This window comes from Bison bison, unplaced genomic scaffold (genome assembly GCF_000754665.1).
Source record: "Bison bison bison isolate TAMUID 2011002044 unplaced genomic scaffold, Bison_UMD1.0 scf7180017864471, whole genome shotgun sequence".
Taxonomy (NCBI): Eukaryota; Metazoa; Chordata; class Mammalia; order Artiodactyla; family Bovidae; genus Bison; species Bison bison.
The window spans coordinates 7,127,672-7,142,962 of NW_011495032.1; the positions used below are offsets into that span (position 1 = coordinate 7,127,672).

General features: G+C 44.0%; 1 protein-coding gene across 1 annotated transcript in view; it reads right to left on the bottom strand.

Moving 5' to 3' along the window:
- The window catches only part of TFCP2L1 (transcription factor CP2-like 1), a 62,373-nt gene extending 47,307 nt beyond the window's left edge, over nt 1-15,066 (bottom strand). The window contains exons 1-2 of the mRNA XM_010860816.1: nt 14,925-15,066; nt 11,415-11,566 (exon numbers count right to left, since the gene is read on the bottom strand). Coding sequence (XP_010859118.1) covers nt 11,415-11,566; nt 14,925-14,986 — 214 coding nt within the window. The 5' untranslated portion in view covers nt 14,987-15,066. The remainder of the gene's footprint in view (nt 1-11,414; nt 11,567-14,924) is intronic.
- Between the last annotated feature and the right edge of the window lie 225 nt (nt 15,067-15,291).

A 15,291-nucleotide genomic window follows, 5' to 3' on the forward strand; every position in this document is an offset into this window, starting at 1 on the left:
TGAACTGCAGGGAAGGAATGGAGACACAGATACAGAGGATGGAATTGTGGACCCAGCGGGAGAAGGAGAGTGGGACGAATGGAGGAAGTAGCATCAGCACATATACACTACCACGTGTAAAACCGATACCTCGTGAAATTTGCAGTACAACATGGGGAGCCCAGGCTGGCCTCTGTGATGACCCAGAGGGGTGGGATGGGGCGAGGAGAGGGAGGCTCAAGGGGGAGGTGATATACGTATAATCATGGCTGGATTGTGTTGTTGTATGGCAGAAAACAAAACATTGTAAAGCAATTTCCCTCCAATTAAAGAATGAATTTTTAAAAATTAAAATAAAATTTAAAAAATTAACAAAAAAGGGAATTCCCTGACAGTCTAGTGGTTAGGACTCAGCACTTTCACTCCATGCCAAAAAATATTTTTTTCAGAAAAATAAAGTAAGTGAATATTAAGATCTTAAAGCGGCAAAGGCCTTTAACCATGTAAAATAAAGAACAAGCAAATGAAACCAAAATGAATAAAATATATGAAAGTGTGGGAAAATATGTCTAACACATTATCCCAAAGAAGCAAAGAGCCCATCAGTTAGTTCAGTCACTCAGTTCTGTCCGACTCTTTTCGACCCCATGGACTGCAGCATGCCAGGACTCCTCGTCTATCACCAACTCCTGGAGTTTACACATGGACATCACCAGATGGTCAATACCAAAATCAGATTGATTATATTCTTTGCAGTCAAAGATGGAGAGGCTCTATACAGTCAGCAAAAAGAAGACCGGGATCTGACTGTGGCTCAGATCATGAACTCCTTATTGCCAAATTCAGACTTAAATTGAAGAAAGCAGGGAAAACCACTATACCATTCAGGTATGACCTAAATCAAATCTCTTACAATTATACACTGGAAGTGACAAATAGATTCAAGGGACTAGGTCTGATAGAGTGCCTGAAGAACTATGGATGGAGGTTCATGACACTGTACAGGAGACAGTGATCAAGACCATCCTCAAGATAAAGAAAGGCAAAATGGTTGTCTGAGGAGGCCTTACAAATAGCCATGAAAAGAAGAGAAGTGAAAGGCAAAGGAGAAAAGGAAAGATATACCCATTTGAATGCAGAGTTCCAAAGAATAGCAAGGAGAGATAAGAAAGCCTTCCTCAGTGATCAATGCAAAGAAACGGAGGAAAACAACAGAATGGGAAAGACTAGAGATCTCTTCAAGAAAATACCAAGGGAACATTTCATGCAAAGATGGGCACAATAAAGGACAGAAATGGTATGGACCTAACAGAAGCTGAAGATATTAAGAAGAATACACAGAACCATACAAAAAAGATCTTCACAACCCAGATAATCACAATGGTGTGATCACTCACCTAGAGCCAGACATCCTGGAATGTGAAGTCAAGTGGGCCTTAGGAAGCATCATTACAAACAGAGCTAGTGGACGTGATGGAATTCCAGTTGAGCTATTCCAAATCCTGAAAGATGATGCTGTGAAAGTGCTGCACTCAGTATGCCAGCAAATTTGGAAAACTCAGCAGTGGCCACAGGACTGGAAAAGGTCAGTTTTCATTCCAAACCCAAAGAAAGGCAATGTCAAAGAATGTTCAAACTACCACACAACTGCATTCATCTCACATGCTAGCAAAGTAATCCTCTAAATTCTCCAAGCCAGGCTTCAACAGTACGTGAACTATGAACCAGAAAAACATCTATTTCTGCTTTATTGACTATGCCAAAGCCTTTGACTGTGTGGGTCACAACAAACTGGAAAATTCTTCAAGAGATGGGAACACCACACCACCTGACCTGCCTCCTGAGAAATCCGTATGCAGGTCAGGAAGCAACAGTCAGAACTGAACATGGAACACAGACTGGTTCCAAATCGGGAAAGGAGTACGTCAAAGAGCCCACACAGATAAATAAAAAATGACTTTAAAAATCCACTTGAAAAATGAGTATATCTGATGAAAGACAAAAAAGCATGCTGCTGCTGCTGCTGCTGCTAAGTCGCTTCAGTCGTGTCCGACTCTGTGCGACCCCATAGACGGCAGCCCACCAGGCCCCGAAGTCCCTGGGATTCTCCAGGCAAGAACACTGGAGTGGGTTGCCATTTCCTCCTCCAATGCATGAAAGTGAAAAGTGAAAGTGAAGTCACTCAGTCATGTCCGACTCTTAGCGACCCCATGGACTGCAGCCTACCAGGCTCCTCCGTCCATGGGATTTTCCAGGCAAGAGTACTGGAGTGGGGTGCCCAAAAAAGCATAGAAACAATAAAATCAAACATGAAAAAATATTCAACATCACTGAGGAAGTGAAAATTAAAACAGGAATACCTTATATTTTCCCCACTAATTGTGTGTGTGTGCATGCTCAGTCACATATGACTCTTTGCAACCCCATGGACTGTAGCCCACCAGGCTACTCTGTCCATGGAATTTTCCAGGCAAGAATACTAGAGCAGTTGCCATTTCATTCTCCAGGGGATCTTTCCTACCCAGGAATCAAATCTATGTCTCCTGTGTCTCCTGCATTGGCAGGCAGATTCTTTACCAGTGGGAAGCCCTCTACCAAAGGTTAAAAATTATTGGCAAAAGTACAGAAAAATAGACTTTCTTCATTCATTCAGAGAAGTTCTGTGTGCCAGACACTGTATTAGTGAAAGAGATACCCAAGGTCTCTGCCTCAGGAAGTTTATGTTCCATGTGTGTAGATATGGAAGAGAGATGATAAAGGAGAAAGTAAACAATAATTCAGATAGTATCATTCATAAAACAACAAATGGGACAACTCCATTGACTCCACTGCATGCCAATAAGGCAGCGTCAGCATTTATCAAAATGTTGTGCCAGCTAGTCTATTTCTAGATATTGATTCTACAGATATTCTCACTTTTTGTTTAAATATAAAGATATGTGTACATGGATGATCAATGGAGTGCTGGGTGTAATTATGAAAAAATGGGAACAATCCTAATGTTCCTCAAGAGAACAAATTACGCAATATCCATACAATGGATCAGAAAGACCCAGAGGAAGATCAGCTTGTTTGTTTGTTTTTAATGTATACACGCGGAAGATTTTGAGGATATTTGCCAAAATAGTATACATAATAAGATCTCTTAAAAAAAAGAGACAAACACATTCCTATAAGTGCATATGTATGTGTGCCTATATAATTAGACATACATTGATTAACGTATGACTATAAGATTAGGCATACATGGTTTAATCTATGACTAAGAAAAATCTTGGAAGTGGAATTATGAGAAGTTATTTACACTACAAATTTCTGTACTGTTTGGCTGTTCTGTTTTACGAGAAATATGTGCTATTTTTATACTCGGCAAAGAATAAGGGAGAAAGCGTTAAAAGATAAAAAGTAATGTATTCAAGGATCATTTGGTTTCCTCAGTTTATATTCCCAAACTTCAGGCTAAAAATTAATCTGGGAAGAAAACTTCAGCAAAGGAAGAAGGATAACAAAGTAACTAATCATTTGCCTCATTCCTTAAATTCAAAGTTACAGATATAATTGGGGAGAGGGGGAAATCTGTGGCTTTCTATTTGCCAGACGTTAGTTCTTCACTTAATTTTCAAGGCAACCCACAAAATGAAACCTGGCTTGATTCCACAGATGAGGAATCTGAGGGTCTTAGAGGCTAAGTGATACCCCTAGAGCAGAAGTTTCCTCACTTCTAGGATCCCAGAAGACAAGACTTCCTGCTGGGGGCTCTTATCTTCTGGCCATTCCCTCAGGTCAGGTGGCTGGAGAGCAGGAGGGAGAGGGTGGGGCAGGAGAAACTGATTATGGGGTTTTGATGCTGTTCCAGGAGGCATTTTTCTCCCGGCCCCATTTGGATCCTTTGCTTCCTGCCCTTCTCCCCTATAAAGCTCATATTCCCTCCCTCAGAGGTGCATCTGGAGTTCCAGGTGGCAGACACAGCTCCTGGAAGCACCAGCCTAGAATCCTGCCTATGAAGGAGTCCCTAGGAAAACCAAGTGCCTACCCCTTCAGAACTCCCTTCAAGATCACATCAATGCTGAACTGCTCTCCAAGCTTGCCTGATTTTGCCACCTCTCTCAGCCTGTAAAATGGGAATAATACATTTTAGGAGAATTACTCAAAAGGGAACACCAGGAAGTGCTTTGGGAATTGTAAAGCCTAGGGTCCCCACATTGCAATTAAAGTACGCCTAACACAACAGCTCACATCATGGAGGAAGGAGTCCAGTATTTTCTGTAATCAGTTTTAAAGACAGTATTTTAACACTCTGAATAGGAATGTCCCCTGCGGGTTATGTCTTTTATTTTGTTGTACCATGAATGAAGAACTAACAGAAAAGTTCAGCAGGGCTTCCTCCTGCCTTTAATCTACCCCAAAGCTACCATCTTTCAATTCTAAGGGGTACAATTCTTAGTTCTAGAACCAACCTTATGTTAATCTTTCAATTAGGAAAAGAAAGATTAAAACAAAAAAAAAGTAAAGCAAATTCAAAGTTCCAATGTGATGACCACAATAGCTTTCAAATAGGATAGGGGAAACATATATTCACTTTATTATTAATAATGGTTAATATGCGAATGGTTACTATGTGCTTCCCAGGTGGCACAGTGGTAAAGAGTCCTCCTGTCAATGCAGGAGATGAAGGAGACACAGGTTCAATCCCTCAGCAAGATCCCCTGGAGGAGGAAATGGCAACCAATTCTAGTATTCTTGCCTGGGATATCCCATGGACAGGGGAGTCTGGTGGGTTACAGTCCATGGGGTCACAAAAAGTCAGACATGACTGAGGACTCACGCATGTGCCAGACACTGTTTTCAGTGTTCTTTCTGCATTAACTCATTTTACCTACATAGTACATGTTTTATTTCCTTCATTGTATATGTGAGGAGTTAGAGGCATTGGGAGGTAAATGCCTTGCCCATAGGGGCTCAACCTCAACAGGGCAGTTGGAGACCTTGGCCTTCTGGTCTACCTCTCCAGTCATTCACACTCCTTGTTGGGTTCCATACCCTGCTGCTACTGCTAAGTCCCTTCAGTCATGTCCGACTACATGCCACCCCACAGACGGCCTCCTACCAGGCTCCTCTGTCCCTGGGATTCTCCAGGCAAAAACACTGGAGTGGGTTGCCATTTCCTTCTCCATTGAATCACTTAGGATTCTTCACAAATAGTACGCATAATTGCAACCCACTCTGCCCATTCTTGCCTTTGGACATGGTTTTTCTGTCACTCTCCTTCCAATGGACAGGAAGTTTTATTCCATGAATGAACATAAGACTCTTGGAAAAATCCACTACTGTGTTTAAAATTTAAGAGTTGTTTTGGTAGGAAATACCAAAGCTTTCTTCATAACAAGCCATGCTTGCAAACTTGTTCTTATCTCAAAGCCAGAATTCCCTACACAGATTGCCTGAGGTTCTCTTTCTTCTGATCTTTCTGACTCCTCCCCCACCACCTACTTCATCTCTTCCCTCTGGCTCCAGTCTTCAGGAAAGATGTCTCCACAGTGACCTTTGGCCACTGACAAAGAGGTTGGCCTGGAGTTTGTGGACCTCCCCTCAACTGCTATCTACCCCTTCTCCTTAGGACTCCATTTCAGAGGAAGAGCACAAACTTTGCTTCTCAAACCATTTTCACTGCATACAAAATTAGTCATGGGGTTGATGACAGAACACTCACAAGGAACACACCTTATCCAAGTCATGATGTAAGGCAATGGACTGACACTACACTGAGAAATGAGTATCCAATGGTTTAAATGACTTTGGAATTTACAGATCCAGCATCCTTCTTACGTGAACAATGCAAAGAAACAGAGGAAAACAATAGAATGGGAAAGACTAGAGATCTCTTCAAGAAAATTAGAGATATCAAGGAAACATTTCATGCAAAGATGGGCACAATAAGGAACAGAAATGGCAAGGACCTAACAGAAGCAGAAGTGAATAACAAGAGGTGGCAAGAGTATACAGAAGAACTATAAAAAATGGACCTGGATAACATGATGGTGTGGTCACTCATCTAGAGCCAGACATCCTGCAGTGTTCAGTCAAGTGGGCCTTAGGAAGCATTACTACGAACAAAGCTAGTGGAGGTGATGGAATTCCAGCTGATCTATTTAAAATCTTAAAAGATGATGCTATTAAAGTGCTTCATTCATTATGCCAGCAAATTTGGAAAACTCAGCAGTGGCCACAGGACTGGAAAAGGTCAATTTTCATTCCAATCCCAAAGAAGTACAATGCCAAAGAATGTTCAAACTACCTCAACAATTGCACTCATTTCACATGCTAGCAAGGTAACGCTCAAAATCCTTCGAGCTAGGATCAATAGTACGTGAACCAAGAACTTCCAGATATACCAGCTGGATTTAGAAAAGGCAGATGAACCAGAGATCAAATTGCCAACATCTGTTGCATCATAGAAAAAGCAAGAGAATTCCAGAAAAACATCTACTTCTGCTTCATTGACTATGCTAAAGCCTTTGTGTGGATCACAACAAACTGTGGAAAATTCTTAAAGAGATGGGAATACCAGACCACCTTACCCGCCTCCTGAGAAATTCTGTATGCAAGTCAATAAGCAATAGTTAGAACTGGACATGGAACAATGACTGGTTCAAAATTGAGAAAAGAGTACATCAAGGCTGTATATTGTCACTCTGCTTATTTAACTTATTTTCAAAGTACATCATGAAAAATGCAAGGCTAGATGAATCACAAACTGGAATCAAGATTGCTGGGAGAAATATCAATAACCTCAGATATGCAGATGATACGACTTTAATGGCAGAAACCAAAGCAGAACTAACTAAAGAGCCTCTTGATGAAGGTGAAAGAGGAGAGTGAAAAAGCTGGCTTAAAACTCAACATTCAAAAAAATGAAGATCATGGCATCTGGTCCCATCACTTCATGACAAATAGATGGGTAGAAAATGCAAACAGTGGCAGATTTTATTTTCTTGGGCTCCAAAATCACTGTAGATGGTAACTGCAGTTGTGAAACTAAAAGATGCTTGCTCCTTGGAAGAAAAGCTATGACAAACCTAGACAGCGTATTAAAAAGCAGAGACATCATTTTGCCGACAAAGATCCACGGAGTCAAAGCTATGGTTTTTCCAGTAGTCATGTATGGATATAAGAGTTAGACAATAAAGAAGGCTGAGAGCCGAAGAACTGATGCTTTCAAAATGTGGTGCTGGAGAAGACTCTGGAGAGTCCCTTGGACAGCAGGAAGATCCAACCAGTCAATCCTAAAGGAAATCAACCCTGACTATTCATTGGAAGGACTGATGCTGAAGTTGAAACTCCAATACTTTGGCCACCTGATTTGAAGAGTGGACTCACTGGAAAAAAACCCTAGTGCTGGGAAAGATTTGAGAGCAGGAGTAGAAGCGGGTGACAGAGGATAAAATGTTTGGATGGCATCATCGACTCAGTGGTCATGAATCTGAACAAACTCCGGGAGACAGTAAAGGACAGGGAAGCCTGGTGTGTGGCAGTCCATGGGGTCACAAAGAGTTGGACATAACTTAGTGAGTGAATAACAGCAGCTTAGTCACTAAATTGGGTCAGACTCTGGGGACCCCACAGACTGTGACCCACTAGGCTCTTCTGTCCATGGAATTCTCCAGGCAAGAATACTGGAGTGGGTTGCAATTTCCTTCTCCAAGAGATCATCCTGAACCAGGAATCGAACAGGGTCTCCTGCATTGCAGGCAGTTTTTTGCATTTCAGGCAGATTCTATACCAATTGAGCCAACAGGGAGTTATGACAATAATATGTCCCAAATAATAACAGAAACTAGTGAAATAATATGCAGACATTTTATTTTTTTTATTCCTTCAACTTTTGTTCTGTACTGGGTAGAATTCTAGCCTGGGAGAAGACAAAGATAAAGGAAATGAAGCCCTTGATGAGCTCAGAAGCTAATGTGGAAGATGAAATTTATTAGATAATCATAATCTAGATGCAGACATTTTAAGTGGTGTTTGAGGTTATAATAGAAAATATTATAAATATTTAATAAAATCAAAAAACAACTTTATAAAGCATACAATCTCATTAAAATAATTAACTATAGAAGGAAGATTCAATGGCTATAAAAATTTATCTTAAGAATAAGTGATTAAAAATGTCTAAGAGACATATTTTCAAGCTATAATTAGTGCAACTAGAAGTGGGGCAAGAATCAATGAATATCAGGTGTACAGGAAAACATCTATACAAGGGTCTGTTTCTGGACTAGTACTTTAGAGTATGGCTTTTCAAATGTTTCAAAGTGTCATTTAAACCAGTGAGACTAAGAGATAAACCAGGTGTCAACTAGTAGGTTAACTATTTAGAAAAATAAATAAACTTAGACTGTTAGATCACATCACAAATTTCCAGTGCAATGTATGAAAGTATAAATCCCACTGGTAAGGCTAGGGAAAAAAAGAAATAAATATATTTTATGCAGTAATAAGCCAAAGTATCACTAAATGACATTATTATTTCCAGAAGACTTCCAAGTGCACTGCAATGTAAAAATTTAGAAACATGAAATTTAGGAAACCACTAAGTTGATTTTGGGGTAGGCAGGCATTCTAAACATAAAAGAAAACTTATTTTAGAAAACTGAAAAGGTTTGATAATATATACTGAAATTCAATATCTACACTGAAAAAAACTCATGATATATATCTCACACATAAATCTAATTATCACAAAATAAATATAATTGTCACATAAATACATATATCACAAAAAATACATATTCTTCATATAGGGTAAACTGTTACAATCAGTAAGATAGAACCATACCAGTAAAAAAGTGTGTGAAGAACATGAACATAACTGATGGAGAAATTTAAAAGATCAATAAATATATTTTTAAATATTCAGCCACATTAGCAATGATATAAATGCTAGTTTAAGATTAAATCCTGTTTCACTAATGAGGCAAAAAGCAACAATATCCAATATGAGAGACAGTAAAACATACCCTACTGGCTACCTTGTAAATTGGTACATTCAGCTGAGAAGTCAATTTGGCAAGATGTAGCAAAAGCCTTACTTAACTCCTTTGAACCAGTAAGTGTATCTCTGATTTATATTTATCTAAAATAATAATCAACATTTCACACAAAGACAACTGAAAACTAAGTATTCATACCATGAGACTAGTCAAAGTTAATAGAACTCTGAAATACTATGCAACCATTACAAAAATGTAATCTCAGAGCATTTTTATTAACACGAGACAAGCTCATAAATATAGTAAACAAAGAAAACAGGGCATATATCTGCAGTACTGTAATAATTTTAATTTTACATATGCGAATATGTAGAAATATGGTTAGCAACGGCTCTCAGGTGAAACTAGAGATTTCAATTTAATTTTTAACTTACTTCCTTTTAAATGATCCAAGTTTCCCATAATGAACATGTATTATTTTCTTGTTTTAAAATTTTCATTGGAGTATAGTTGATTTACGCCATTGTGTTAGTTTCCAGCATATAGCAAAGTGAATCAGTTATACATATACGTATATCCACTTTTTTTCTTTTAAGATTCCTTTCGCATATAAGCCATTATAGAACAGTGAATAGAGTTCCCTGTGCTATATAGCAGGTTCTGATTAGTTACCTATTTGATGACATGTATTATTTTCAATAATCGGGAACATATAACTAAAAAAGAAGATCTAAAGTAAATACACCAAATTAACCCCTGGGCAGCTCTTTTTGCCTCTCTTTCAACTTATCTATATTGAGCAAAGGATAACTCCTTTTTAAAAGAGGTAGTGTTGACTGTCAAACATTGCCCAAAGGTGACTGATTAAAGAAAGGAGGGAAGGAGTTGAGGGAAGGTACAGGAGACAGTAAAGGCCTTACAGATATGGTGGGAAGCAGTGGCAGAGGTGGGCACACTAGACCAGCAGCAGGTCCAGCAGGGCCTCAGACCCCACGACCGGCCAGGAACAAGAACCACCCCAGACCCCAGCGTTCTGTAAACATCACCCAGCTTCTTTATGTGACACTTAGGCAAGAGAGCAGAGGCCCAGGGGAGGACAGCTGCTGCTTGAAGGTACCTAAGTTGGTAGCATCTGACCTTCCATGAAAGAGAAAGGAAAATGGCCAAAGCCATTCCACAAACAAGCACAGACACACAGGTATTCTTCCACCAGCCAAGACACCTGCCATCACGGGTCACCGGCCTCAGCAGATGGAACATAGATCTCAGGGCCTGAGCCAGGTGCCCGAGAGCTGCCTAAGCCTGGCCTGGGGACCCACTGAGGCCGCTGAGCCACTCACAGGGATAAGCATGCCCATCCCCTGGCCGCATCCAGAGGCAGACACAGAGCCATCTGCTAATTCTGAGCTTGTTCCTGGCCCAGAAGTGGGCAGATTGAGCTGTCAGAGGTAAGCCTGATGGCAGGCTGAACTTCCATCCCACCCCCACCCCATCTGGACTTCCGTTCCCCAAATCAGGGAATCAAAGTTCTACAGAAAGGAAGCTGCCCGTGTAAGATAAATTGTAACCACACTGCTGCCCCCGCCACCACCTCCCTCCAGAAAGCACTGCATCCCCCAGCTCCTTGGCTCTTCCCATTCGAAATGGAAAGGCAATGATTCCACAGGATGCCAGGACCTCTGAGGTGATCCAGGGAGGAAGGACAATCAACACAGACACATAACCACACAAAAACCACAGAAAGGTCATCGGTTAGGCCACTGGTCCATGTGTCCTGATAAAGAACATCAGAAATGGAAACTGCACTTCACACACCTTAACTCTCTCAAACGTCACAAAATAACACTTCTCATTTTGCACGTGAACACACTGAGGCTCTGAGGGGAAGTCACAGAGCTGGGAAGGGCTGGGATCGGAATGCAAAGTTCAAACCCCGTGCCATTTCTGCCAGGACACGGTAAGCACGCTCGTCCCCATCGCTACAAAGGGCTACTGCCTGGCACATGTGGAATCCAGCCTTGAGGATGGGCCTTCCCATCACTGATAGGTGCAGTTCCAGAAAGGGCAGCTGACCCCGTACACCAAAGGCTCAATCTATGTCCAGGAAAGGGCACCAGGTGTGGCCCCAGCAAATAGCAAGTATAACTATGGCCGCCATTCACCGAGCATCATCTGCTCCCTGGAGGGCCCACATGGAATGTGAAACACTGTTTGGCCTGAGTGAGACACAGCTGATGTGTCCACTTTGGGGGAAGAAAACACTGAGGCTGGGAAGTCTCACAGCTAGGAAACAGATGCCATCTGACAGCAGAAACCCTTCCCAAACCCCATCTCTCCCACCATGACGAGGCAACAGGCCCAAATGAGTCATTCAGGTCAACTCCCCACTGCTGGGTGGCACCCTCAGCCCCCAGGCTCCACCCTGGCCCGGTGCTCCAGCACTACCTTGGTTGAGGTAGGTCAAAGTCTCTTCATGCAACTTCACAGCTGGGGATGTGGCGGCACACAGCACATACTGCAGGGGCGGCAGGCGGGCCTCGTTCTCAGGGGACAGTTGGGGCTCCTCCTGCTTGAAGATGGGCAGAGCGAGGACATCGCTGCAACACACAGGAGGGAGGGGTCAGGAGCAGGGCCCTCGGAGCCAACGTGCAAAGGCAGGACTAAGTGGCCAACCTCGGGCAGCATCAAGGGCAACACAGCCCAGCCTAGCGCAGCTAGCAGGTTCAGCTCCCTACACGACGTCACAAATACTCTAAAATGCTTCCCAATGGAGGAGACCAATCCTGGATGATTCTACTTTCACTCTATGACCTTTGAGAGATTTATTCAGATGTCTCATGGTTTCCATCCACAAGTGTCTGGCTTTTATAACAAGAACTCGAACAAAATATTTTATTTTTTAAATAAACTCTTCTAGCTATTGGTCACATCTCAGACCAAGACAATCCTGTCCTCTAGGATCTGTAAACCATGCAAATACAGAAACTGTCTACTTCACTCATAAAAACTGAGACATACTTCCACACTTCTAAAAAGAAAGGACAGCTGGCCCATAAACCCTATTTTAAGGGTCATGTTAATATCTCTTAACTGCAAAACAAGAACAACCATGGTTTCAATTCAGTTTTCTCACCCAAACGGAATATACTGAGATGCTCAAAGATTCTTTTCCTCCACCTCTAAACAAAAATTCCCATCAGATCCAAAAAATCAGCTTCACATCAGCCTAGGACTGGAGAACTTATTTCTAGATGTGCTTTTTTAAGTGCATCCCCAAGGAAAAACAAAATCTTTGAGAACATGAATGACTTGCATGCAAGAGGGACTTGGTTAAGCTCTCTGGATTATGAAGAGATTACAGCATGGACACTGGCGCCAAAAAAGGGTCCTGTGCCCTTATCTCCATAAGCCTCCACCCTCCGAGTGTCCCGGGTGCTGAATCAGATTCACTGACCTCACTTCACTATGTAAACAGCAGAGTCACTGATACAATCTATTCCTCATACAACACCACACACAAGTATCTAAAACACAAGCCGGGCACATACCCCAGCATGTCAGACCAACTTTCAGAAGGAAAAGTCCAGCTGTGGCTCACCTAGGAACCTTCTGTATGAAGGGCCGCCCCTGCCACCACCCACTGCCCTGGGTCCCCCACCTCATGCCTTCCCTTGTCCAGATTGGGGCACATGCCCAGTCTAAGTGGTTATCCAGGAACAGGGGGAGAAGCAAAAAGATGATTCCCGGGGGATTGCATAATTTCATGTTTGCCCAGACCATGTTAAGTTAATAATCCATGGGCTGCTGCCTTTAAATTAAAAAAAAAAAAAAAGGTGGGAGTAGCCAGGGTTGGGGGAAGAGCCATCACTCAACAGTAACTTATTTCAATCCTGGTATCCTTATCTGCTGAGGAATAAAAGTCACCAGAACATCAAACAGAAGTAGGGAAGAAGGGAGTACAGACCAGTACCCCAGGAAGGTCACACAACTTGAACAAATGCTGCACAGTGATGAGACGACCAAAATTAAATGCACAAACCAAGCAAAAGAACAAGATCTTCTTCACTCTAAGGGGACCAGGGGCATGTTCATGGACCCTCCCCATGGCATCCATCAAGGTCAACCTCTCCAAGTGTGAAAGCCCTGGCTTCCAAGAAGTAACATAAAAAAAGAGAGTGTGGACCAAATGAGTCTTTATCCATGGTCCCCATATGACCCCAGAAACCCATATGGCCTTATAGCACCTTTTACCCCAATTCCCAACCACCTCACCAGGATGAATGCAATACCAAACTCTTACAGTAAGGGCACCTCTAGTTCAAGAGGAGAATTATTCCCTAAAGGGATGACATTTTCGGTGTCCAGGAAGTTTTATATACATTCACTTCTTCACTCAGGGTCACCTTCAAAGCCATTTATAAGGTAGGGCAACAAACTGAATGGCTACAAACTAAAATTGAGGCAAAATTACAACTAAAATTGCATCCTGCGATACAATAAAAATGTATTCCATTGTAGCATTTCGGGTAAGTGAATGGACACAATCTTTTACCAGAGATTAACATCTGCCCAGTGGGGAATTCCCTGGAGGTACAGTGGTTAAGACTCCTGGCTTCCACTGCAGGGGACTCGAGTTCAATTCCTGGTCAGTGAACTAAAATTCCATATACCACACAATGCAGGAAAAAAAAAAAAAAAAATCTGCCTGGTGGGCTTAACACCTTCCAGAGGAGCCTGCTCTGGTGGATCACCATGGTCTGCTGTGAGACATAAGTCCTTAATTAAAACCCTAGGCTTATGCCATCTCCTACCTCTCTTGCCCATGAATAAAACACAGCAGACATATCTCTTATTCCCAACCATTCCTTTGCCTGCTGGAATTGGGCTGTCTTCAGAGAAGACTACTAGACAAATATCTATCAAAGTTAGGATTTCCACACCACCTGTACTGTTAAATCTGAGTTGGAACTTTTGGGGGTCAAAAATAAAATAAAGCAGGCAGGATAGTTCTTTCTGTGGGGTGGTCTGGCCCACGGTTCACTTTCTCTGAGCTCACATCAAATGCCCTTTGGGTTAAATTAGGCACATTTCATAAACTGTGACTAGGATGGAAATAAAGACAGGCTAAAGCTGGTTCAGGCGAGTTCAGAAAGTGAAATGACTGCCCATTAGTACCCAGCCAGCTGCACAACAGGGAAAAACAATCCTCCAGGAACTGAAGCTAACGGGGGTGCCACTTCCTTCAAGGGGACGGGAGAGAGAACTTTGCAAAACAGGCAGGACTTACTTTTCCCTCTGAAGAGCACTAGTCAAATCCCTGCAGAAGAAGAAAGATTTCCATCAAGGGCAATCAACGTGCGGGCCTCGGACCCACATACCAAGACCACCTAGTGGGAGAGGGCACCCGGTCCCTCCCGAGCCCCCGCCCGCCCCCGCTGCAGGTCCGCTAGGCGGAGCGCAGGGCCGCGCTAGCAGCTAGCTCGCTCCTCGGGCGGACCAAGGACACTGGAGAGGACGCGAGGCTCGGAGAGGGGCCCGGGCGGGCAGGGGGCAAAGAGCAGGGGACTAGACTTCCCGGGACAGCTCCAGACCGACGGCAGGAACTTTCCTCTTCGACGCGAGCCGGGAGAGGAGAGACGCAGAAGTGGAAAGACCCCGGGGAGATTACGACCCAGAGATGTGCACTCCGTGCCCGCCCGGGGTCGTCGGGGAAGTAGCCCCGCGAGCACTAGGCTCTGCAAACCCCCCTCCCGCGCGGGCCCGCAACTCCGAGCGTCGGGTCTCGCCAGGGTCGGTCTGTCTGTCCCAGGCGGGAGTCTGGGCAGATCTCCCTCAGTCCCCAAAGGGCACAGAGTAAGGAGGTGGCGAGGGCGCTCGGGATCCCCGGTCGCTCCTTTCCCGGCCCACGGACGTCAGACGGCGCCCCGCCCGCGGACCCCGGCCCGAGCCCCTTACCGCAGGTAGCTGCCGGGATTGTGCTGGTTGTAGTGCTCGGGCTGCGTGTGCCAGAACAGCATGGCTGGGGCTCCGAGCCCGGCCCGACCCAGGCGCGCGGCGGACGGGACGCGAGGCGACCCAACCTCTAGGTCACCTGCCAGCAGCGCTCCTTACAGCGGTGGCCGCCCGCCCTGCGCATTTATGGACGGCTCGGGGGGCGGGGCCTCGTCCGGGCCCGCCCCCAGGCCGCGCGGCCGCCTCACCTGGTGACCCGCACAAGCGCGCCCTTCCCGGGAGCGAGCGCGCCTCCAGGGCGGCGACCGCGAGCGTGCAGCGCGGCTGCGGGCGGGGATCTGGCCCGGCACTGCCCGTATCCAGCCCTCGA